General features: G+C 30.2%; 1 protein-coding gene across 1 annotated transcript in view; it reads right to left on the reverse strand.

Moving 5' to 3' along the window:
- LOC142327005 (dynein axonemal intermediate chain 2-like) overlaps positions 1–25,437 on the reverse strand; it is a 38,464-nt gene extending 13,027 nt beyond the window's left edge. The window contains exons 1-9 of the mRNA XM_075369753.1: positions 25,292–25,437; positions 23,587–23,795; positions 20,896–21,057; positions 19,939–20,200; positions 17,945–18,198; positions 17,004–17,147; positions 9,950–10,158; positions 3,709–3,844; positions 2,287–2,433 (exon numbers count right to left, since the gene is read on the reverse strand). Coding sequence (XP_075225868.1) covers positions 2,287–2,433; positions 3,709–3,844; positions 9,950–10,158; positions 17,004–17,147; positions 17,945–18,198; positions 19,939–20,200; positions 20,896–21,057; positions 23,587–23,769 — 1,497 coding nt within the window. The 5' untranslated portion in view covers positions 23,770–23,795; positions 25,292–25,437. The remainder of the gene's footprint in view (positions 1–2,286; positions 2,434–3,708; positions 3,845–9,949; positions 10,159–17,003; positions 17,148–17,944; positions 18,199–19,938; positions 20,201–20,895; positions 21,058–23,586; positions 23,796–25,291) is intronic.
- Between the last annotated feature and the right edge of the window lie 23 nt (positions 25,438–25,460).

Below are 25,460 nucleotides of genomic sequence, written 5' to 3' on the forward strand. Positions count from 1 at the left end.
ATTAAAAGAGTTAAAATGGATTTTTTTTTTAAACTTTATTTTTTTAATTTCTTGGTAACAAATGAAGTCAGTTGTCTTTTGATGAGTGTAATCCTTCTTGTCAGTAAACCAATTTCTAGGTTTTTGAAATTTGAAAGGGGATGAATAAAGGTAAAGAAACAATTTGAAAGGGGATGAAGAAAGAAAAAAATTTAACAATGACTGTAAAGTTTCCCAGTCTCGACTACAATAAACTAGGTATTCAGTAGATTTGGGCTGACAAATATTCTTCAGATAAATATTTAAAATCCATTTAATTCTTTTTTTAATTCTGATTTTTTAAGTAGTTTGAAGGTATATGGTGCTGTTGCTCAACCAACACAGCCACTGCCACTGTAACTGTATGTGTGTCCTGCTACACCTATCTCTGGTTACTTGACTAAAGAACATAAAATAAAAGAATTGACCGCTATGAGGAAACACAAGTAACCATATAGCGCAGGTGTGATGGGGAGCTAATTTTTAATAAATTGGTTAGAAAATTTTATATGTCATTAGGTAATTGTTAAAAATAGAAGCACAATGTAATTTCTCACATTTAAGTAATATCATTTAACGTGAAAATGGTTCTATCTTTTTTTAGTTTGAAATGAGTGAATGTTATTTTTTTTAATAAATTATTCGTTTTTTAGCAAAGGTTGCACTTTTGATGTAAATACATGTGAAAAGATTAATTTTTAATTTTACTGAAATTTGTTGTACATGAATCTTATTTACTGGCTTCAAATAAATATATATTAGCTTACTAAAATCCAGATTGCATCAAAATATCGTTGATGATCTTTAAAGATCAATTACCAAATAATAGTTATACCTTTATTACCTTTTCAAAGTGAAATAAAATACGAGGTCTATTCAAAAAGTAACCAAACTTATTTTTAATCTTTATTATTAATTTGACAGATTATTGGTCCTTGTCCCCTTCATAATACTCCCCTCCCCTATTCACACACTTTTCCCTGCAGAGATTCCACTTCGCAAAGCAGTCCCCGGGATAGCTTCATTTGAAATAGCCTTTAAGGTTCGTGACAAATTTGCTTTAATGTCATCAAGAGTCTCAAGACAAGTCCTTTCTCACTGATTTTAATTTTGAAAATAAAAAAAAATTGAAACGGAAAAATTGTACGGAGGCTGAGGGAGGACAGTCATCTGATTTTTTCACATATTGGCAAAGTAGATCGAGAATGACGTGCTTTCTTGGAGCATGGAGATCCTTTGCTAATCCATTATGATTACGGAACTTTTGTCTCAGTGTCGTCACTGTAAACCCAGCTTTTGTCTCCCGTTATGATCCTTTGCATGTTTCATTATCATTGGATTGTTCAGGAAGTTTTTGACAAACGTCCAATCTGTTTGGTCTATTTTTTTCTACTGTTCGGTTATCAAATGAGGAACAAACTTTGCTGCAACTCGATCCATGTTCAATTTTTCAGTCAAAATGTCATGGCATGATACAATTGAGATGCTACCTCTTCTGCAAGTTTTCTGATAGTCAATTGACAATTTGCGTGCACCGGATCATTGATTTTCTGAATGTGTGTGTCATCAGTTGAAGTCAAAGGCCTTCTTGATTGATAACAACTTCTAAATTGTGAAAACCATTCGTAACATTGCATGCGACTCAAAGCATCATCCTCGTAAGCTTCTTTCAAAAGCTGAAATGTTTCTGTGAAAGTTTTCCCCAGTTTCATGCCAAATTTGACATTATATCGTTATTAGCAATTTTTGTAATGTACGATTTTCAGAAGCACATTACAAACACTTAAAACACATTGCACTCAAATAACAACAACATGAAAACTAAACAAGATATCAGCAATCAAAGAATATGTGGTTACAGAGGAGGAACACAATGCTGCCAACTGCACATCACTAAATATCTTCATTGGCGTTTAATTAAAAATGTTTGGTTATTTTCTGGACAGACCTCATATGGTTCTTAAAATTAATTAGTTAAACCTTTATTGCCTTAAAAAAACCAATGTTTAAAACAACTGAATGAAGACCAGCAAAGCCTACTATCCTTTGTAATTTCTAATTGACTTTTGAAGAATTTAATTTTATCTTTATTTCATACACCTTAGAAATTATCAATAAACTAATCTTTATTCTGAAACATTAACCCTAATTTATTTAATGTGTGGCATTTGTGCTTGGGTTTGGGATCTAATCTTTTCTGAATTGAGTATTCATAAGTCATGGCCAAGCTACATATAACGTATTATGTGAATGAAGTTTATTACTGACAGCAGTCAACAAAGCTTTATCATTCTTAGCTGATGTGGCTAGATTTTCAGAGAATTCAACAAGGTATGATGTTCCTTTATTGTTTCCAACTGCTACTAACTGCCCATTTTCATGACAGCGGATACTTCTTAGTGGCTCATCACAGACCTAAAAATCATAAAATTGAATTATCTGAGACTTTTATTGCTGAAATAGGTAATATTATTTAAATAAGCTATGTTTAAAAGAAAAATAAATTACTTCCATAAAATGGTATTGTATAAACTCATTTTTGTTTATGGATAGTTATTTTTTATGTTTATAATAGGTGTATTAATAATGCGGTAAAATATCATAATTCAACAGTATACGTTTAAATACATCTCTTAAAAATAATCAAAACATTTAAAATGATACTTTTCATTACCCAAAAATGAATAGATACATCTAACTGTCTTGAAGCTCATTTTCTGTAGGGGTATCATCATATGCTAAAAAATAACATGATTACTTTTACATGATACTTTTACTATAACATGATACTTTTACTATCTGCTGCTACTTTATATATTAAATAATGTTTTCTTCAAATACTAGAAAAAGGTAAATACTAAATTCAACAAGAAACACAAACTCATGATTACTGAAGTAAACAAAATTTAAACATTTGGTTATGTTTTGTCCATAACAGTTGAAAAATTAATAAAATTGTAAACTTTTTTAACTACACACCAAACCAAATTCAGTATCCAGTTTTTTAAAAATCTATTTCAAAAGCTGTTCATTCATAACTGTTTAGTTGTTTAGAATGTGGTAAAAAAATTTTGAATTTGAATTTAAAGTATTTATTTATACATTAAGTGTTTTATAATGTCTGAGTGCATTAAATACTTAAATACACAAACTACAATAGCAGTTAAGTAAATACCCAGCTCAACTCAACACACTTTTATATCACATTCTTAATTAGTATCTACCGAATGCAAAAAACTGCCAGTAATAACATCTCCTGATGCAAGAGTGACAGCAAGCACTGGCTGCTGAAATTTGTTGCAAAAATAATTGTAGATATTTTGAGTAAGTCATTAAAAAGTTATATATGTATAAAATCTGATTCAGATATGATTAAAAAGTTTATAGTTTTAAATAATAAAACTACAATTTTCTTGCTTATCAGGCCCAAAATGTTGAATAAAAAGAAAGACACAGAAGAGGACTTAATTGTACTATAACTGTAATCTCAATTGAGCAAGAAACTGTATTTTCACACGTATTGATACTTAAAAAATGTGTATATTTATTGTGGAATCATTAAAAAATTGTATTATTTAACATTTATTGAAATAAAGACACGTATATGATATTACAGATTTATTAAGCAATAACTTGAAATAAATTTTATTACCTATTTTTCTTGTAGATGATACTAAACTATTTGTTTACCTTCACAGCTAAGGAAGACTCTCTTTGATTCTGAAGAATATCCCAAGCATCTAATGTTCCATCATCACGTGTAACATAGAAAACTGAATATCTTGTGGGGCTCCAGCTTCCAGCTGTTAGTAATGACTTATGATAACTGCAAAAAAATTGGTATTATCATAATAGAAAAAAAAAAAGAAAATAATTAAGAAAGAATAAAGACAGTGGGTGGATATATCTAGTCAATTTTATTCGATCCACACCTAGATTAGAAGTAGTTAGCACAATATTTAGTATGAACAACACCAAGGATGCAGTAAATGCAAAATTCCCCAAATCTTTAATGTGGTTCCAGTTTATGGGGGGAAGGGGGTTAGAAAGCTTTACGTAAACCCTTAATCCCCTATGGTGATGAGGGGGGTTGATGCTCTACTCTTAGAGGAATCACAAACAAGACCTAATAATTGCATTCAAATGAGAGCTTCCTAAATTCCTCAAGAGATTGGGACATTTTTGCCGATGATGAGAGAAGCACATTATTATATTATTATTATGCTCTCTGGATCACATCCAGAGTTGTAACTCGGGAATTTATTCCCACCCAAGGCTGACTTGCCTTTGAAAGTCAAATATGGAAGGTCTTTTAAGAAAAAATCCACCGTCTGGTAAATACCAGAGAAGGCTGCACTCGGATCCGGTGGGTAGCTGCTTAAAAGATAACAATGAATCGGAGCGTTTGGAAACACCCAAAAACAACACAACTTCAAAATTGAGGATAAGACACAAGCAAATAAACTACATTGCCACTCACAACATTAATTCTCTAACTCAACCCGGCAAACTAAAAACTCTAACAGACATAATGGACAAACAAAATATCCAAATCGCAGGACTTCAAGAAATGAGAAACACCGATCGAGAGCCGTTTGAATCTCAGGGTTACAGAATTTACAAAGGAATCCCCGGGAAACATGTGATGAAGAATTGCCCACAGTTCGGAACAGGATTTGCAATCAATCTTAAAATAATTGACTCAGTGGTAGAATTTAAGTCTTACTCCCCAGGATTTCAACCTTAACCCTAAAATCAGCCAATAAATTCTACACCATAATAAATGTCCATGCTCCCACCAATGACAAAAACAATCTTAAAAAAGATAGAGAAGAGATGGACAAATTCTGGGAACTTCTTGACCAAACTGCAAACAACATAAATAAGACCCACACGAAGATTTTAATAGGGGACTTTAATGCCCAACTTGGTAAAGAACGAAGATATCGTGATATTATCGGAAAATGGCCTGCCCAAAAGAAAACTAACAAGAACGGCCAAAGACTTGTCGAATTTTGCAGAAACCATAATATGATCTCAAAATCCACCTATTTTATGAGAAAACCAAACAAATTGAAGACTTGGAAACATCCAGATTGGAAAAAAGGAGAATGGCAACTGGATCATGTTTGCATGGACCGGAATTATCACAAGGAGATTTATAATGTAAAAGTCTTGAGAGGAACAGATACTGGATCGGACCATTACTTAATTAAAGTTAAAATAAAATTCACCCCGCATAAAAAGAAAAAATCCCAACCTAAAAACAAAAGAGCTTATGATCCACATAAATTAATAAACAATGCCATCTTTGAAGAAACAACAAAAAAAATCAAATTAACTAATAATTTAAAAGAACTGACATCCCAACTGAAAGAAATAGCTGAAGAACTAGCCCCTATAAACCCAAGAAAAAAACACCAATGGTGGAATGAAGAATGTGACAAAGCAGTCAAAGACCAACACCGGGCTTGGATCAACCACCAAACCCAGAAAACTGAAGAATCTAACCATGAATTCACCAAACAAAGGAAAATAACTCAGAAAATTATAAGAGGAACCAAACGACAAGCCCAAAAAAACTTGATTCAGCAAATAGAAGAAAGTTCCAAGAAAACTAATTTCCGAGACTATTATAAAATTTTTGGTCAGGCTCTTCAAAGATATGAACCACCCACCCTTATGCTGAGAGGAAAAAAAGGAAATATGGGCCACACCAATAAAGAAAATGCTGAAATTTTGGCAGAAACCTTCAATAGACTCCTCAACTGTGACGACCCCCCAGAGCTTTTTGAGATTGACACTGAAACTCCAGTTAAAACTTCACCGGTAAATATCAACCCGCCAACAATTCGAGAAGTTCTCGCAGCCTTAAATGAAATAAAAAACTACAAAGCAAGCGGAGAAGACCAGCTTTTCGCAGAACTCTGGAAACACTCATCAGTTTATTCAGTCAAAACTTCCCTACATCTATGCCTCGTGAAAATATGGAACGAAGAAAAACTTCCAGAACACTGGACCACAGCCCTCATCCATCATTACATAAAAAAGGGGATAAAACTAATCCGGAAAACTACAGAGGCATATCTCTCCTGGATTGCACATACAAAATCCTGTCGAGAATCATATACAACCGATGCAAAGACCAACTTGAACTGGAACTTGGGGAATACCAAGCGGGATTTAGGCCATGGAGAGGTTGCCCGGAGCAAATAATATCCCTAAAACTTATGATGGACTTATATAAAAGACGGAAAAAACAACTAATAATCACCTTCGTCGACTTTAAAAGGGCCTATGATTGTATACACCGACCATCCATGCTGAATATTCTGAGAAACCTGGGCCTTCACCCTAAACTCGTAAACATGATAAAATTAACTTTAACCGATACCCAGTCCAGAGTGAAATTCAGAGGTGAACTCTCTCAACCCTTCTACATAAAAACTGGATTGAGGCAAGGAGACGGCCTCTCACCACTCCTGTTTAACTGCGCCCTCGAATTTGTCATGAGAAAATGGTATGAAATAAATCCCAAAAATATAAAAATGGGTACTAAGAAAAACTCCATCACACTAAATTGCCTAGGATTTGCAGATGACCTCGCTCTTTTAGCAAATAATATTCAAGAAGCCAAAACACAAATCATGAACCTTCAAAACCTAGCACAAAAGATAGGGCTTCATATCTCTTTCGAAAAAACTGAACTAATGGCCATAGATCCTCTGGTAATAGAGCACATTACGGTAAACAATCAGAAAATTAAAATAGTAAAACAATTTAAATATCTAGGGGAAATAATAACTTATAATTTAAATGAAAAAGTGACATGGCAAAACAGGACAAATAAAATGATTAAATCCCAACAATTAACTTGGTCAACATATAACAAAAAATGCCTTTCTGCTAAAACAAAACTTAAACATTATAAAACTGTAGTACAGCCAGAAGTCACCTACGGAAGCGAGACCCTTTTCAAAATCACTCAGAAAAACCGAATTGAAAAAATTCTGAAAATAGAGAGGAGAATTGTCAGAACGTGTATCAATAAAAAACACCAAAAAGAAGGCCAATGGTGGATTGTGCCAAATGAGGTGGTGTATCGAGAAATAGAGCCTGTTACTGATACTATGCGGAAAAAAAGAATCTCTTTCTTCGGTCATCTCATAAGGACACCGCAAACAAGACTGTCAAGAAATATCATTGAAAAGCTCTGGTTCCAAAAGCTAGAAGTAGGATGGATCAAAGAAATTAGAGAAGATATGAAAGAATTGGGAATTTCCCTGACTGACCTACAGAATAAAACTGGAAAAATTACAAAGCTAAAAGATAAGAGCATTAGATTTAAACAAAAGACAGACAAACTACAAAATACAACGAAGAGGGTGTTTACGGATGAAGAAAAGAAAGCAAGATCTGAACAGATGAAGAAATACTGGGCAGCTCGAAAGAGTAAAATAACACGCTTTTCTCAGAAAAGATCCAACTAAAATTGACTTAAGTGGTCCCATGTTGGCCGTAAAAGCATAATAATAATATTATGCTAAATTCTCAAATATACAGTGCACTTCCTCACTAGGCAGCTGAAAACTTACTCACTCTTCCTTACAGAAGCCTTCACTGATCAGCCGTATGTGATTGAATTAAAACACTCAGTCAAACCATTTCTGGAAGGGGTAGGGAAAATACATATTTAGTTTATGAATTAATTTTAATGGAAAACTATGTGGTATGCTGATCCCTGGGTAATTATTATTGAGTAGAATAACTGTGTTGCAAACATGTTAATTTATCTTAATAAAGTTAAAAGGAATATTTGAAAATAATATTAAACACAAAAATCTTCCATTATTGCTGAACTAAATTAAAAAAATGTTAGAATTAAATATCTGAAAATGTATGATAAACAGAATAATGCACAAAGAAGTGATTTGCATATGAGAGAGTAATGAACTAACGATGATAAAAAATACTACTTATCAAAAAAGTATTAAGTGCAAAAAAATGTAATGGTTTTTTTTTGGACTTATACTAGAAAAAATAAGTTGAAATAATTGTTTATCAATCATATTAATTAATTACACTGTAGTTAACAGCAGCTCAGGATTTTGCACTCACAATAAAATGTTTGATTGAAGTTCTGTATATATTGAATAAAATGAAGGTCAAGAGATGAGATTGAATGGTGTAAACATTGAAGAACAAAGGAGCCAGCATATAAGTTCAGGTTTAAAAAAACAGTGTTTTTAAATAATTGTATACTTTTATGAAGATTTATATAAATATGAAAATCGAATCATGATTTGTCATGATAATGCATTACTATAACACACTAACTATGGTAGATTCAGTAGAAGACCTACCCTCTTTTAGATTCAAGGATGGCTACCTCTCAGGATCTAGCCATGTCCATAGTTTTTACTCTACGTTGCGCTACACTCTACTCTACATCTCGATCTAACTTGAATAACTTTTTAACATATTAGAATAGATTTTACATTCATTCAAGTAATAGTAAACCACCAAAACACAGTTAAACTTACCATATTTATTTCTAATAATCAATTTTTGTGGTATCCTGTTGTATCAGTTTTAAAAAATTTTGAAATTGAACTTATATGCAAATTCTGCTGTCCAGTACTGGAATAATGTCAAATGATTGATGATTCTTTGATAGGTTGTTTAATAGTTACTGTATAGATAATTTAATTTAGTTCTGTAATAGCTTGGGAATTTCAGACCTTATGAAATAAAAAAAATCAATGAAATTACTTTCATTTGAAAAAAAAGAAGCAATTAAGGGTTAAGGTTATGTTTGGAACTTATAGGGGAATTTTTCTTGTACTGTCATTCCAATAAATTCTTGCCATCATTAGTATATAAAATAAGGTTCTACAATCGTGGAATGCATTTAGTTCACTTCACTTAGAAATTACATCACAAATAACAACTTAAATTTTAAGTGAAATAGATGTGGTGCTGTATAAAAGGGAAAAATACAAAAATGCACAGAACTCATCTGATGCTTAATAGTTATACTGCTGAATTTATGTTAAAAACCAGAATTGTGAATTCAATAAACTGAGCAACATTGAAATAAATGCTGTTAAATTAAGGAACATGTAAATTGAACAAATATTTATCCATACTTATTGGTTTCATGGTAAACTCTCAAATAATTCCATTTTCAGATGAAATAATAGTGACTTCAATAATTTAGTTTCTTGGAAAATTAACTGAATATAATAACACTAAAAAACTGTAACTTAAAGAGATAAATGAAAATAAATAAAATAAAATCTTTCTAAAAGTTCCAGTTATAACTAACTGACCTGGCAATGCTTCGCTGTAGCTAGATTTGAATACATAAATATGTAGATTAAATTAACACAATTGAAAGTTTGATATAACATTAAGAAACTGAACATTACAGGACTTCACAAATTTAACCTTTCACCTTTACCTTTTTTTCTTTCCCAATTTCCCCTTTTCAATTTTTCTCTTTTCCGCTTTCCATATCCCCTTTGCCCTTCTCCACTACCTGTTTTCTCATTTTCCTGTGTGAAAATTGGTCCAGTAGTTTTTCGCCTACAGTGGACACACTTACCAACATTGGCTTTTGTATATATAAAAGAAGAAAGTCTACATGTATATTTGTTTTTTTTTTTTCATAAATATCTTGACCCCAGTACCACCTAGCTGGTCCATTTTTTGCAAAAAATATTTCTTTTCATGTAACTAACATATATTCTGAATATGAGCCAAATTGGACCATAAATACAATTTTCCAAAATATCTCGACCTTAGCACCACCTAGAGGATCCATTTTTTATAAAAATTTTTCTTTTACTAACTAATAAATAATGTGTTCCTCTTAACTGAATGGCTATGTCTTTCTTAATCATTTTTACCTTGATAAATAACTTATTACCTTGTCCATATAATGGCAGATTCTTTACAGTCTTCAGACCATATTCTTGCTGTCCAATCACCAACTGTTAGAAAATTCTTTACAAATGCTGGATTTCTTTCGAGTGCAATGACAGGGCCATGATGGCATTTGTACTGAGCACCAAGTTTTTCTTGCGGTGTCTTTCCTTTTCTATTTCCAGAAATAGCAATACCATTCTCTGTACCTACCTGTCAATTATGCACTCACCTTATTATCTTCAAATATAAAACCTATAACTCAGAGCAAATAGTTTTCCTAGAAGCAGCTAGCATATTAAAAAAATTAATGTGCTTGTTGCATTAATATTTTTTTTTTTTTGTTAAAAAAAATAACAGTAATAATTATCACTTTTTTTGAGTTAATGAAAATAAACAGAATGAATATTCCAGAAAAACTATTAAATACATCTGTACCAGTTAAATTAATCTGAATAATTACAAGTGAATCAATATTAACTATTTTATCTCTATGGTATTAAAATACATTAAATTTCTTAATTTAGTGAATACATAAGCAGATTTTCTATGTTTTTATCTGTTGTTTAGCAGTAAAAGTTGCGAAAAACTATTGATTCTCAATAACCGAACAAAATTTATTTTAATTAGTAAACTTTACAAAAATAGAAAAAATTCTCTCACAATAATAGACCTAATAATTAAAAAAAAAACAACTATCTATGATAATCTTACATTAATTATTAACTATGTTAAAAATTATAAGAGATGTTCAAAGTGCCCACTATTAGAAAGGTCTCCAGTCTTTTTCTGAGAGATTATCTTAACTGTTCAAAAGTTCTGTGAGTAATCATAATTTCTTGAAATCCATTTTGGATTCTCAATGTTGAGTATTGGAGTTAAATAAACAATATGTTTCAAATGGCCCCACAGGTAGAAGTCGAGAGGGTTTAAGTCAGATGATCGGGGAGGACAGGCCACTGGCCCTCTGCAGTCTATCCCTTTTTCATGGAAAGTTTCTTACAGGAAATCTGATACCAACTGACTGAAGTGTGCTGGAGTTCCATTGTGGTAAAACCATATATTTCCTCTTAATTGTAGGGGTAGATCTTCCAAAAAATATGTAAGATTCTCGGTCAAATGAGCAAGATAATTCTCTTCATTTAAATGATTTAATAATATGACAGGACCCAAAAGATAATCATTAAAAATATCTGCCCATATGTTCGGGGAAAATCTTTATTGATGGCTACTTCGGAAGGTACCACGAGCGTTCTCGTCACTCCAGATACGCTTGTGATAATAGCATTTGTTAACATGATCAACAGTAATAGTAGCTGTGTAAAATTATTCAAAAGTGAAAAATTAATATCAATTGTTTTATTATTATGTAATATTAAATTTTTTGTGAGAAAATTATTACTTAATTTGATACTGATTTACAATACTAGAATTAACAATAAATAAAAACAATTAATATTTAATCGAATTGAACGTAAAATGAACGACATAAAAACAAACACAAAATTACAACATCGATTTTCTGTCATAATTCGGCAAATGTAATTTATTTTTCAATCCGTTATTATCTCCATAAATAGAAGTTTTATCAAAATTAAATTTATCAAAATTTATGTTTTATCAAAAACCATAAACATGCTTTTGTGATAAACGTGGCCGCCATTTTGTATGTTTCAATAAGTTAACTTTAATTGAAACTGTTTTGAAACATTTGAGACAACAAAAGTTTAAGCTCTCTTATTAACACAAATTTTATTTGTATGTTTTTTCTTTTTTTATATAACAATCATGGGCGTGCACAACTGTAATGTCAAAGATTGCTTGTTTTATCCGACTTAATGTAATCACATGATAATTTCATTTTTGTTTTTATTTATTTACATAAGTTTTGTTAAATTTAGTTAATAATTCTTATTATCGTATTCTTTAACATATTATTTCATTAATTTGGTATGTATATGATGAATGACATAACTTTAAAGTTGCGTTCTTTTCTGTCACCTATTTTTTTAAATAACCTTTGAATCTGCTATTAGATTTTTTATTAAATAAATTTTGTTAGAGTAAATGTTACATTTAAAAATACATTATATTATAATATTCTTATCATTATCTAGATCTGTGGTTCTCAATCTAGGGGGTGCCCCCCTGAGGGGCGTAGAAGAATTTCAAGGAAGACGTGAGTGTATTTAAAAAAAAAGATAAAAAAGTAAAACTATAATTTATTCAGTTTTGTGGTCGCATTTATAATTTCAAAGTTATCGTAGTTTTCTGTACGTTGTACACGAACACACGATTATTACAATAATCGTAGGCCTACTCCAGCTTCTTATGTACCAGTGTCGTCAGTCGTGTAATTCGTCTCTGCGTGTGAGCCGCCATTTTTGTTGTGATTCTTGACGCCTTTTTTTTCCTGTTTAGCCACTAAACTAACCCGGTGGGTTGATTCTTGACGCCTTTGTTTTAAACAAATTAAAAAGATAGAGTGACAGTTGGTGTCTTGTTATAGTATGACTGAAAATGGCTAAATCACTACAAAAGAAAAGATTATATAGTGAAGACTCTGTTAAATACAGATTTATCTTCATTGAGAAAAACTGCAGTCATATACCTCAGTGTGTTATTTGCCATGTTGTTCTGAGTAATGATGCAATGCGGCCTGCACGTTTGGAACGATATTTGACTACAAATCATTCTGCTCTGACAAGCCTACTGACTTTTTAATTTTCAAGAAAAACTGTCTTAAACGCATGAAACTTGATTCCATTGGAAGTTTTCTAATGGAAAATAATAAAGCTGTTGAAGCTTCTTTCAAAATTGCCTTGTTGATAGCAAAAGACAAGAAATCTCATACTAATAACACATAATTGGTGAGTCACTAATAAAACCTTGTATACTTGCTGCTTGTTGTACTACACTCAAGACAGCTGTAATAAAGTTGCAAAAATTTCTCTGTCAAACGACACAGTAAAACGCAGAATTGACTAAATTGCTCTGGATTTAAAAAATCAAGTAGTAAAGGGCTCCCCATTCATCTCTTTGAAGTGTGATTAAACAACCGACATTTCAAAACACGCAGTTATTGTTTTACTGCAGATTTGTTGAAAGAAAACTGTTGGGTAAAGTTAACAAAAAACACAGCTCGTATTTGCCAAAAGAAATTGGACTTTAATTGAGAAAGAAAACAACTTTACTTATGTTGAATCATAACCTTAAAAACTAAAAAGAAATTATGAAAATAACATAATTTAATGATACATTAAAATATCAAATGAAATCAGCATATGAACAATGATGTTAAATGAAAAAAAAAACAAAAAAACATGAATATACACTTTTAAATACAGATTTTGACAAAGCCTGAAAAACAAGAGAACATGAAACACCTCAATTTATTTACATAAGTTTTGTTAAATTTAGTTAATAATTCTTATTATCGTATTCTTTAACATTCTATTTCATTAATTTGGTATGTATATGATGAATGACATAACTTTTAAGTTGCGTTTTTTTCTGTCACCTATTTTTTTAAATAACCTTTGAATCTGCTATTAGAATTTTTATTAAAAAAATTTTGTTAGAGTAAATGTTACATTTAAAAATACATTATATTATAATATTCTTATCATTATCTAGATCTGTGGTTCTCAATCTAGGGGGTGCCTCCCTGGGGGGCGTAGAAGAATTTCAAGGAAGACATGACTGTATTTAAAAAAAAATAAAGTAAAACTATAATTTATTCAGTTTTGTGGTTGCATTTATAATTTCAAAGTTATCGTCTTTTTCTGTACGTTGTACACGAACACACGATTATTACAATAATCGTAGGCCTACTCCAGCTTCTTATGTACCAGTGTCGTCAGTCGTGTAATTAGTCTCTGCGTGTGAGCCGCCATTTTTGTTGTGGTTCTTGACGCCTTTTTTCCTGTTTAGCCTCCCCATTCGCCCCTCCACAAGTAGTAAAGAGCTCCCCATTCTTTTCTTTGCACTGTGATTAAACAACCGACATTTCAAAACACGCAGTTATTGTTTTACTGCAGATTTGTTGAAGGAAAACAATTCTTTGAGAAAGTATTGTTTTCAATATCTCTTGAAACGATAACTGAAGCTGTTGATATATTTTACACTTTTCATACTTTTTTGGGAGACCTTTCTTGAGAGAAAGTTATTGGAATGTGTAGTGATGGAGCCCAAGCCATGACAGATTGCCTACTGGGATTTATAGAATTGCCTAAGAATAAGAACCCGAAAATAATTGGTTCTCAATGTATCATTCGCAGTCAAGCGTTAGCTTGTCAGAGTCTATCTGAATCACTCAACGTTGCTTTAAACATAACAATTAAAACAGGAAATCATGTCAAATCCAGTGCTTTGAATACTAGACTCTTTGAGGCATTGTGTCAAGAATTAAAAAGTGACCAAGAAACTTTTTTTTTTTCACACAGAAGTTTGTTGGCTGTCCAAAGGTCATATGCTTGCTAGATTACTTAACTTAAAATCAAAAGTTGAAATTTTATGATGACTTCAAGACAAGAAGATATGTACAAGTTTACAGATGATAAATTTATCTTTTACTTGGCATATTTATCAGACATTTTTTGAAATGCTCAACTTTCTGAACTTGAAGCTACAAGGCCAGAAAAACATTCTGGAGACTTATGATGCAGTTATGCATTTCACAGAAAAGATAGCCTTTGGTAATGCCGCCTTCAAAGTTCAAAGCCAAATTTTTCATCCTTTCCAAGATTGAATTACCTCCTTGATGATACAAAAAATCTTCCATTACACCTAATAAATGAATTGAAGGGCATTTGGTAGCACTGAAAAATGAAATTGGAGTTTATTTTGCAGATGTTAGTTAGGAGAACTGGGAGGAGTTTAAGTTGACAAGAGATCACTTTAAAATCGATGTGTGTATACTTCCTGATCATATTCAGGAACAGGCAATCGAACTAAAATGTGTTTCTCAAGCAAACACAGAATTTGCAAACATGGATGTTGAAGATTTTTGGTTAAGCTATTTTCCTGTTTACCCATATTTTGCTTTGGAAGCTGTGAAGTTGTTAGTACAGTTTTCATCCACATATATCTGTGAATCTGGATTTTATACATTAGCATACATTGTCAAAATATCGAGCAAGGCTGGACGTCGAAAGTGACCTGAGGAGTGCTTTGTCACAGTTACAACCAAATATTCAAAAACTTGTCAAGGACAAACAGTGCCAGCCCTCTCATTAATGTTGCAAATGTGTCTGATATTACATGCATAATGAAGTATGTAGATCATAGATTACCTCAAATACTTTTTTTATTTAGTTCTACGATTCTTTGATTTCAAAAATTAATCAAATTGTATATTAATAGTAATAAGTTGAAAATAAATAAATCTGAAATTTAATTTAATAACCAGCTTCAGCTAACCAAACTTAACTTAACCAGCTTCAGTTTCATATTCCGATAGACCACATATGGTGGTGGGGAGGCATGACCTCACATCAGTGTTCAAAGGGGGCACAGAGCCTGAAAGGTTGAGAACAGCTGATCTAGATCAATTTTAGTCATGTTAATTTATTAATTCTATGAAGTGTATAATTTATTATTATGTTTATTATTTCATAAACATAACATTATTTATTTATTTAGCGTACGGCACCAAGACACAACACCAGTTACAGTAAAAAATTACAAACAAACATTTAACAAATTAAAATAAGCTTGGACCTTCAGTCTGAATTTGCCACATAACATTTTTTTATGAGCATAGATAATAATGGACGTTGTAATAATTTTGACAGAAACATACGGATTAATTTAACCATAACATAACTAATCAACATTTAATTATTTTAAATTAGTTAACTTATACAATGATAAAATTTATTATAAAACCAACATACCATTATCCACAAAATATCAAATCCCCCTCAGTCACTTAAAGACTTATTGTGTAGTATGGTAAAAAAATTATGAAATGCAAAAAAAAAAACACATAATAATGAAACAGAATTAATAAAAGAATTAAATTTATTGCAAAACTGCAACAGATGTAATTACATATTAAGAAACATAAACCCAAGAGACATTTAAAATATTATTTTATTAATAAAATAATTGCTTACTGTGAAAATGATGGAATTCCTTCTAAACAAATTATAATTTAACAAAATGTTTAAATCATTTTATAATTAAATCATAAGATAGATTTAATAGAAATAATATTTTAATAAGAAATAAAATGTTTGTGATTATCTATCTACAATAGGAGATATAGATAATCTAGAAAAGTTAGAAATAATTAATGGTGACAATGAACTTGAATATTTGAAAATATTATATTAAAGACTTATGTTTACACATACAGGTCAAACAGGCCTGTTTAACAGGAAGGTTAACTTTTGCGTATCAGTTGGTCTTGACGATTACTGGTTTTGGTATCTTAATTATGGTAATGCAATACCATGGTATAATTTATAGAGCAATAACATCTACTAGATGGCAAAAACCATCTATTTGGATAGTAATGAATAATTTAATATATTTCAATCAGTATAGTAAAATAAGTTCAGTTAAATGGACAACATGTGATGTAATTTCTTTACTTAAAATTATTTTTATTTGATTTTATGCCTTGACGTCATATTTATACACATTTAAAAATTATTACAATTTAATTTTTAATGTTAATTTTAATTAATTTTTTAATTTTGTTTTAATTTTTAATTTAACTGAATAAAAGTTTAAAATAAAAAGATTAAGGGTTTTAAATTTTAAATCAAATAAATAAATGCATGGTATGTTATTATGTTTTATGAAGTTTGCAATGTAATTTGAGATGAATATATAATACAGCTGATGATGTGAGTAAATCGTAAAAGCACTCCTGCATATATAGTGGAATAAGGTAAGTCATCCTACTTTATTTATTCTGTACTTTGGTTGATCTAATACAAGAAATATATTTGCTTATAATACAGAAGAGTATGATTCTTAAAAAAATTGATTTTAAAATAAATATATTCACACATTCATAATTTTTTTTAATTAATTTTATTTCATACCATAAAACGAGTAGGAATCGTTGGTTCATATTCTAATACTGTAGCTCCAAGTGCTCGGCTCAGTTGTTGATCTTCACCCTTTGTTAAGTCAATCATTAAATTTTCTAATGGCTCATTCAGCTTCCGAACATCCCACCATTTAATCTGGGCAATTTACAAGTTACAGTTGACATACCTGAATACAAAAAAAAGCAACTTGTTCTTGTTGCTTATAATATGTTAATATAAAATTTTGCTCATTCTGTCAGAGATATTTTTTATTACACTCAGTGATTTTTATTTTAGAAATAGTTGTATTAAAAAAAAATTAACGTAGTTATTTTGTCATACAAAAGAAAATAATAACAAGTTTATAAACTAACAGGAAGTATATTAATTTTGCAGCATAAAGGTACTATTTCAATTTATTCTATTAGTCCAATAGTAGATACACACCTTAAATCATAAATAAGTAATAATATAGTTGTAGCAATCAAGTCAGGTACAAGTATTATAATATAAAAATAGTGTCAAAAATACAGTTCTTACACAGGTTATATCAGTAGAATAATTTATATTCTTAAGTAAATTATGTGCATAAATCTCTTATAAGAAAGTATATTCTCCTAAGCTTCTGTCATATTTTTCTACTATTCAATAATTGTGCAGCCATAGTAGACAATCCCTTGACAGTGTACTAACGTACGATTACGTATGTATTCGATTACATATGTATAATCGAACATTACGATAACGTAATATGCGATTACATTTTTTTTTATGAAGAAATGATTTTTTATGAACATTTATTCTAATAAAATAAGAATTTATCATTAAAGTAAGAATATTCACAAAAAAACGTTTACTGCTGAGGTGTATTAATTAGATAATTCAAAAATAAATTTTAACTACAGCACACTTAAATAACTATAAATTAATGTAATAAAATAATTTTAAAAAACCTGTCCATCAACTGATGCAGAGAAGAACTCTGTTCCAGACTTTGAGTTGATCCATAAAACACTTGACACAGGATCACGATGGCTAGTATATAGTGAACTTAATTCGACTGGTTCTGACCCACGTCTTGGATCCCAAAATGCTACTTGCCCATTATATAACCCACTCACTAAACTGTTTGAGTCCTTAGGATTATATTCTAAGCTAGCTATAAATACTGGTGGTTGTAACGTTAAAAGTGGTTTATTTGGGTTTTCTGAAACATTAAAATATTTTGATTTTGGTCTTCATACATACTCTCTAAAACTGTTATTTATTTAATGTCTTATATACATATAATTGTTAATATTTGATCGTTAAACATTAGGTAACTCAAGTTACCTTCTAAAACCTTGTGGACATGTAAATACTTACAAGAACACCAAAGAAGAAAGTAGCAATGGACTTGACTATTAAATGGTCAGTTAACTATCTATTTACATCATATACTGCTGACCTACAGGAGAAGAATTTTTTGAGGAAGGGCATGAAGCCTACTAAAATCCAGTAAAACCTAGGGTAAATGATAATTTTTTGAGGAGCAAATTTTCTTTGATAATATTATTCATCAAGAACATGACATTTTTTATTACAATATTACAAAACCATATTTTACATATATTATATATTACTCATATTTTGTCTTGTATTAGTATGAGAAACATAATGGAAATATCCGTAATCACACAGAACAAACTTCTGAACAAATATGGTTAGTCATATCTTTGTAACCTTCGAAGCTATAAATTTATATTAAGTTCACCTGAAAAGATGCCAGAATGAGTCAAGCTGTTTATTTATCACCATTACAATATAACAATTCAGGAATAATCAATGATGAGAGAAACACAAAAAAGGATCTTCAAATTAAAAAGAATCTTAGAAGAAATTTAAAAGAATCTTTTTTAGGTAGATTTCATAAGAAAGTTACCTATTGTAATGGGTACCATGACTCAACTTCTGGAAAATTTCAACATATTTTTGCGTTTCACATCCCCAAAACCATTGTCAGTTACTATATATATATATATATATATATAAATACTTCACTTTCTTGTGGACATGATAACTGCCGTATTCTTGTGCCAATCACTTTTAAATTGATACATAAAATATGACGACCCAAAATCTTGGTTGAGTTTGTTAATGGGCAAAATTGAACCGTGGAGGTGGAAATGGAAGGCTTTTTAGAAAAAAAATATCACTATAACTTTCTTATTAAGTAAAATATCGAATTCGTTTAAAGATCTTACTATTCTTTGGATAAGGGCCTAAAACTTATCTAAGTAAAGTTTTTTGATATTTATGTATTTTTTTTAAATGGTTAGGTAATCCATTTAGTAAGTGGTCAAATACTACAGGGTTCAACAATTAATTTGGCGTTTGTTTTATTTTATAATAAATATTAATATTGTATAATGTTCTTTTGTAAATAGATTAGTATTGGTTGATGTATAATTTCATTAAATATATTATTTTTTAAATTTGGGTTTTTTAATTTTTCTATTGTTTGAAAAATTTGAGTTAGATTTTATATGTTACATAATATTTACTTGGTTATTATTTTATTTTTAAATATTCTGATTTCATGAAGTGTTTACTACAGCACATTTTTTTGCTGTAAAACACAATACATTTTTGTTGAGCTTCTGTTCAAATTATTATTAGGTAAGTGTGTGTGCACATGCGTGCGTGTGTATGGTAGAATAGATTCTATGTGAGTAATAAAAATAGTTTTATCTGTCATTGAAAATTTTCTCAAGTCATATTTTTAAAGATAAATTTGTTTGATAAAATTGTGTGTTTGAAAAGTTGGTCCAGTTGAGACAATATCATTAAATGAGTAAGTTTGTCATTATATCAAGTATCAATAATTATTATCTCTTTTTTTAGTGTTATTTTCATATTTATTCTTAATAAAGTAACCAATAGGCAGTTCAATAACTTTCAATCTTACCAACTTCCCATATATACGAATTTGAGCTACAGTCAGTTGTAGGGCGCTGGAATTCTGTATTGCAATGTGTTACAGCAATTTTTATACCACCATCAGGAGACCATGATAAATTTTGTACTGATCTTTTAACTGATGTTGGATCTCTAAACACATTTACTGTTCTTGATGTTGTTCTTTCAACCAATGAAGATTGCTCACCATCCACGAAGTACAACTCATAAATATTTACTGCATTATTCTGAAATATGCAGTGTTCCATTGGCTGAAAAATCATATTGTTATCAATTGTTTTGTATTTATAGGAAAGAATTTGTATAATTACTTAAATGACACTATTAATTTAAAGTTTAATTTTAATAACTATATAAGACTAAAAAACGTATTTTTTTTTAATTATGTGCTTTGGTTACTTATCCAATTTTATCCTTTGGTAATTAAAGGAAATTTTAACAAACAAATTAAAAACTGATAAATCAATTATTGAGCCATATCTAATATACTGAGTAAGACAAGAAAATTGCACCTCCCTTTTACTGTGGTATTTTATTTTTATCACGCTTAGTTTTTCTTTAGGAAATAGATCTTTGAAGTGCAAATAGATATGAAGGAAATTTTAATTTATCAGAAACTTATTAAGTAGAAAATAACATTTACATAACAAAAAAAAATTCTGTTCAATGAACAGTCGTTTTTAAGTGAGTTGCACTCAGTTATTCTGGAATGAGAATTTGTTTTAATGATTATTCTATGCAGTAAACCATTAGAAACTGAAAAGATCAAAATAATATGAGACAAATGATGACTACTTATGTGTAATCTATTTCTGCCATGTAATTTCAATAGCCAAAATCAAACTAACAAATTTAATTTTAGTTTACTAGTGTATTATAGTTGACTACAAGAGTTATAAATTTAGTTTTACTTATTGAATGACGGAAAATTATTTGTCTTACTTACATGAGATAATTGGAGAACAGTGTGTATATACATTTCATCTTTTTCAACTTTTTTCCTAAATCTAAGAGTCTGCTCTATATCTGTACAATTGACATCTTTTGGCCAACCTCCTTCTGCATGGTTCATTGAATGGGATTCATATTCAGCCCTTATAGTGTTCAACTAAGAAAAATAAATCAAATATTAAATTCATCCCGATATTTGGATCCTAAAAAAATTAAACACCAATTTTTTCATCCAAATATTGCTATTTTTATCTAATAATACATTCTAAGGACTGAAAAATAATATTAGATTTATACTGCCGGTTTCATTTAGCTAAAAGTGTATAAAAAAATCTGAATTTGCTATTTTTTAACACAATTGCTCAAAGCGCATTTCTTTTTCTTGTGTGTTACATATCAAAATTAAAATCATTGGAAGTGGTCTTATATAAGACAATGAAGCTTTTGAAAATTTGACAGCAACTTTCAAAGGTGACAACACTTTATACAAAGAATACTGCAAAAAATGAGGATGAAGAGGTTTCCAATTGAAAGTAACCAAAAAAATGTACACCTCATTTAATGTTAAGAAAAAAATGTAGAAAATGCATGCTGGGGCAATCATTTGTTGTTGGGTTCTGAACAATGCACACTTTTATCTGGCAGACAAAAAGTGTAAACATGCATGCTGTTCCTTAGTGGACAATTGATGAATTAGAAAATGTTATATCAATATGTTGCTATCATTATATATAAAAACTGATAGTTATCATGATCTATTAAATTAATTATCTACAGTTACTATTAAAAATAGGTATGCCAATTTAAATAATTCATCATGCTCAAATTTATCTCTTCATTGATAAGTATTTTTGTTTACATTTGTAAATATATTTCTGCAAATGCTCAAGTTCCTATTAATATTACTTATTTATAATACTTCCAGATTTCATTATTATTATTTATTTTTTTCTATAGTTAATATTGTTCATTCATAAATAATGAATGATTAGCAACATTTGAAAAATTCTCTTTCATATTTGTCACCTTAAATTTTCTTAAAATCTTTATTTAAAAACCTACTAGTTTTACAATACATTAGCATGTATAATTATTATACAAACCATATAAATGCCACTACTGTTAAATTTATCTTGTGATGTAGTTTTATTAAGATTTATTCCATTAAATTTTTCATTGGTTTAAAAAATACAATTTTCACTATTGTACATATTAACTCTATCCTTGGCTGAGGATATAGACGGCTCCACTCTCCGCATATGAAACGCTTATATGGAAATATATTTCACCCATGGACACTGCACCTCTGCGCATGAGCCGGGACATCTTCAACTACTTACCTAGAGCTCGCTACAAACTCAAGAACCATTCGACGCCAAAACATGCCTCTACACAACATGAATTGAAGCAGCTAGCCCTACAAACCATCCATGAGGAATTTCTGGAGGATGAGCGGATTCACATCTACACTGATGGATCTTCAATTTCAGATGGTGGAGAAACAGGGGCTGGGTACTATACCATCTTTTTTAGGGACATACAGTCGTAGGTGCCCCCTCAGCAACTATGATGGTGGCAAAGTTGAAGCAGTACATGTCGCTGTGGTTGAACTGGAAAAGCTAGCTTCTCCTTTGAAAGCAATGTTTTTGGTTGATTCCCAAGCCACTATACATAATCTATTGTGCAACATCCAAACAGACTGCCAGAGGACAGTTGGATGTAGAAGAAGACTGGAAAGCTTGGAAAATCACAGATGAACACTGATGTTTCAATGAATACCTTGTCATGTCAACATATGTGGAAATGGGGAAAATGATAAACTGGCCAACTTAGGAACGACTCTACCCCAACCTAGCTGCCCAGCATCCTTCATTCAGGGCACTGATCGACATGGCAGTCAACAGATGGAACAAACAGTGAGACGACTGCTAGTAGGAAGTGTTCACTGACGGACCTATTAGCCCCGGCCTCCCGTGTGCGGTCAGCATGCCTTCTGACTAAAAACTGGCCATGACTATCTTGCCTGTCACCTTCACTGCAGATTCATGTATTGCTGTCTCCTGAGTGTCCGCTGTGTGGTTGCGGGACGATGGATGCTGATCACCTGAGATATTGTCTGGCCTTGGACCGCACCCAGCTGGATGAGAGCCCAGAGTTCACAGAAGCCAGTCTTTATTGGTTAGCGCATCACCAAATGATTCAACAGCCAAGAGCAGGCATTGGCTAGTAAGTATGTAAGTCTTTTGTTTGTATTTGTGTCAATGTAGTTATCAGTAACATTTTCCTAAATTTATTTCTCTTGTTTCTACAAATGGAATTAATGAAATATTCATTTCCTTTGCATTCTTTTTAATGTATTTTTTTATTATGTTCTGAATAGAATTGTCTTATCAATTTTGATAAATTTAATTTCTTTTAAATCTTTGCTGAATTCTGTTTCATTAATGCCATGTACATTTGTACAATTTGGTCCATCTTACATACTATAATGTGTATTAATTTTGGATGACCAAGGATGATTTGATTTTTTGTAGATGACAGCATTAAGATGTACTTGTTTCCTAAAACCTAAAATAACAGTTTATTAATAGCAATAGATCTGTCACTGGAATAACAAGTATTATTGTAAGAGGAATTAAGCTAACATGGAAACAAAATAAATAACAGAACATTTTGATGACATTACCGAATGTTCAGCAAACTGTGAACTGCACTGTACTGGCCTGTGAACAGGATCCATAAGAATGTAATCATCTTGCAGTTGTTTATTAGGCATTATATTATCAATTAATTTTGGGAGATCATCAGAAAATTGACAAAATCGACCAAATTCACTTCTTTTCTTTGAATATACATATTGTGTCTCCATTATTTTAGTTGGGTTTAGACCTCTCTCTGGAAATAAAATTAAAATTACGTATCATTAGCAATGTAATTCTTATTTTAGCAAAATAATCAACAGAAAAATTAAATGCAATTATAAATGTCCTTCATTTGATACCTGGCCGAGTTTGACATTTTATTACCATTCAGTTCATCTGAAATTTCTACATTTAAATTTCTATTTGAAATTAGTTATGTGGTTAGAGTGTAGTTATATAGTTCTACATAACATGAGGTATGAGGAATAATTAGCCACTTCATAAAAATCACCTACAGCTAAAAAGAGTAAGCATGTAAAGTCAAATTTTATGCAAGAATTGTTTTTAAGTACTCATTTTTTAAAAATCAGTTCAAGAAACAAAAATAATAATATCTTTTGAGATAAGTTACCAATAATTGAATGTAATTTGAAGTCTTTTTTTTATGGAGGGGCCATTCAGTTTTATTTTGATTTTGAGGCTTTAAAAGAAAATTTACTGTATAACATTGTACAATAATAACATAACATGCAACATGTAAAAAAGAGGTAGTAGGTTGTACTTAAATAATTGATTGAAAAATAAAATAAAAGTTGTTTTATGTTCTTTCTGGTTTGCAATTAAAGGAAAAAGCTATTATTTAGGAAGCTAACAAATTAGTACAAGAAATTTGAATGATGAACAATTTATATAATATGTGAAACATAAAAATTAATAAATGTAATTGCACATTTTCACTTATAAAACAGTATTAAATTTAAATTAATATCTTCTTTGACTCAATGGAAGAAACACAAAGTATGAGAAACCACCTAGCAACATTACCTCAATCTTATTACAGCAATTTTTAACCAAAATCATTTTAAAGCACACAATACTGTTAATTTCTTAGAGTGAAATCAAACATTTTATAGAGAACAAATCCATGCTGCAATATTGTTCTATTTATTAAAAAAAAATTGTAAATATGAGTAGATACGAGTATGCAATAGCTGTACTGTAAATGATAAAATAATATGATATACTATAATCTTAGATTTTATTTTATGTATAAAAATTGTATATCATATATGCTAAAAAACTGTACAAAAAAAATAATTAGGTGTTATTTTTATGAGATTTAGATACTTGCTTCATCAAATAATTGCACATCGGTTAATAAATAATGATCATACAAAACCATTATCAATAAACAATTTTTTTCCATCAATCAAGGTATCCCAGCTTCAGCAGTAAGTTCCTGGTTCCAAGTATAGACCTTATAAGTTCAAATTAAATATAAAGCATAACCCACAAAAACTATAATTTGCTCAAATTTTTTACTTAACTTAGAAACTTTTGTTAGCGTCTACTTTTAAGTTTTTTGTAATATGTTATACATATTTTCATAAATGCATATTTTTTTATCTTACTAAAATTTTATGATATTTAAATTAAAAAATAAAAATGACGGTAATGTGAATTATTTCTAACATTACTTCTCGATAAACAAGTGAAATTTTATATATATATTAAAAATTAAATACTTACAACAAAAAAAATTTGGTTAATTAATATGTTTTAATTAAATTATCGGGATGCGGGTCAAGAAAATGTTAACGTACTTTCCTTGAACGTTTAAAATTCGGTAGGATTTGTTTCATTACTATGGGAACATAATCACACTTCAGGTTGATGTCGATTAATCACTGATCTCTAT

The sequence above is a fragment of the Lycorma delicatula genome, chromosome 6 (assembly GCF_047948215.1).
Source record: "Lycorma delicatula isolate Av1 chromosome 6, ASM4794821v1, whole genome shotgun sequence".
In the NCBI taxonomy this organism is placed as follows: Eukaryota; Metazoa; Arthropoda; class Insecta; order Hemiptera; family Fulgoridae; genus Lycorma; species Lycorma delicatula.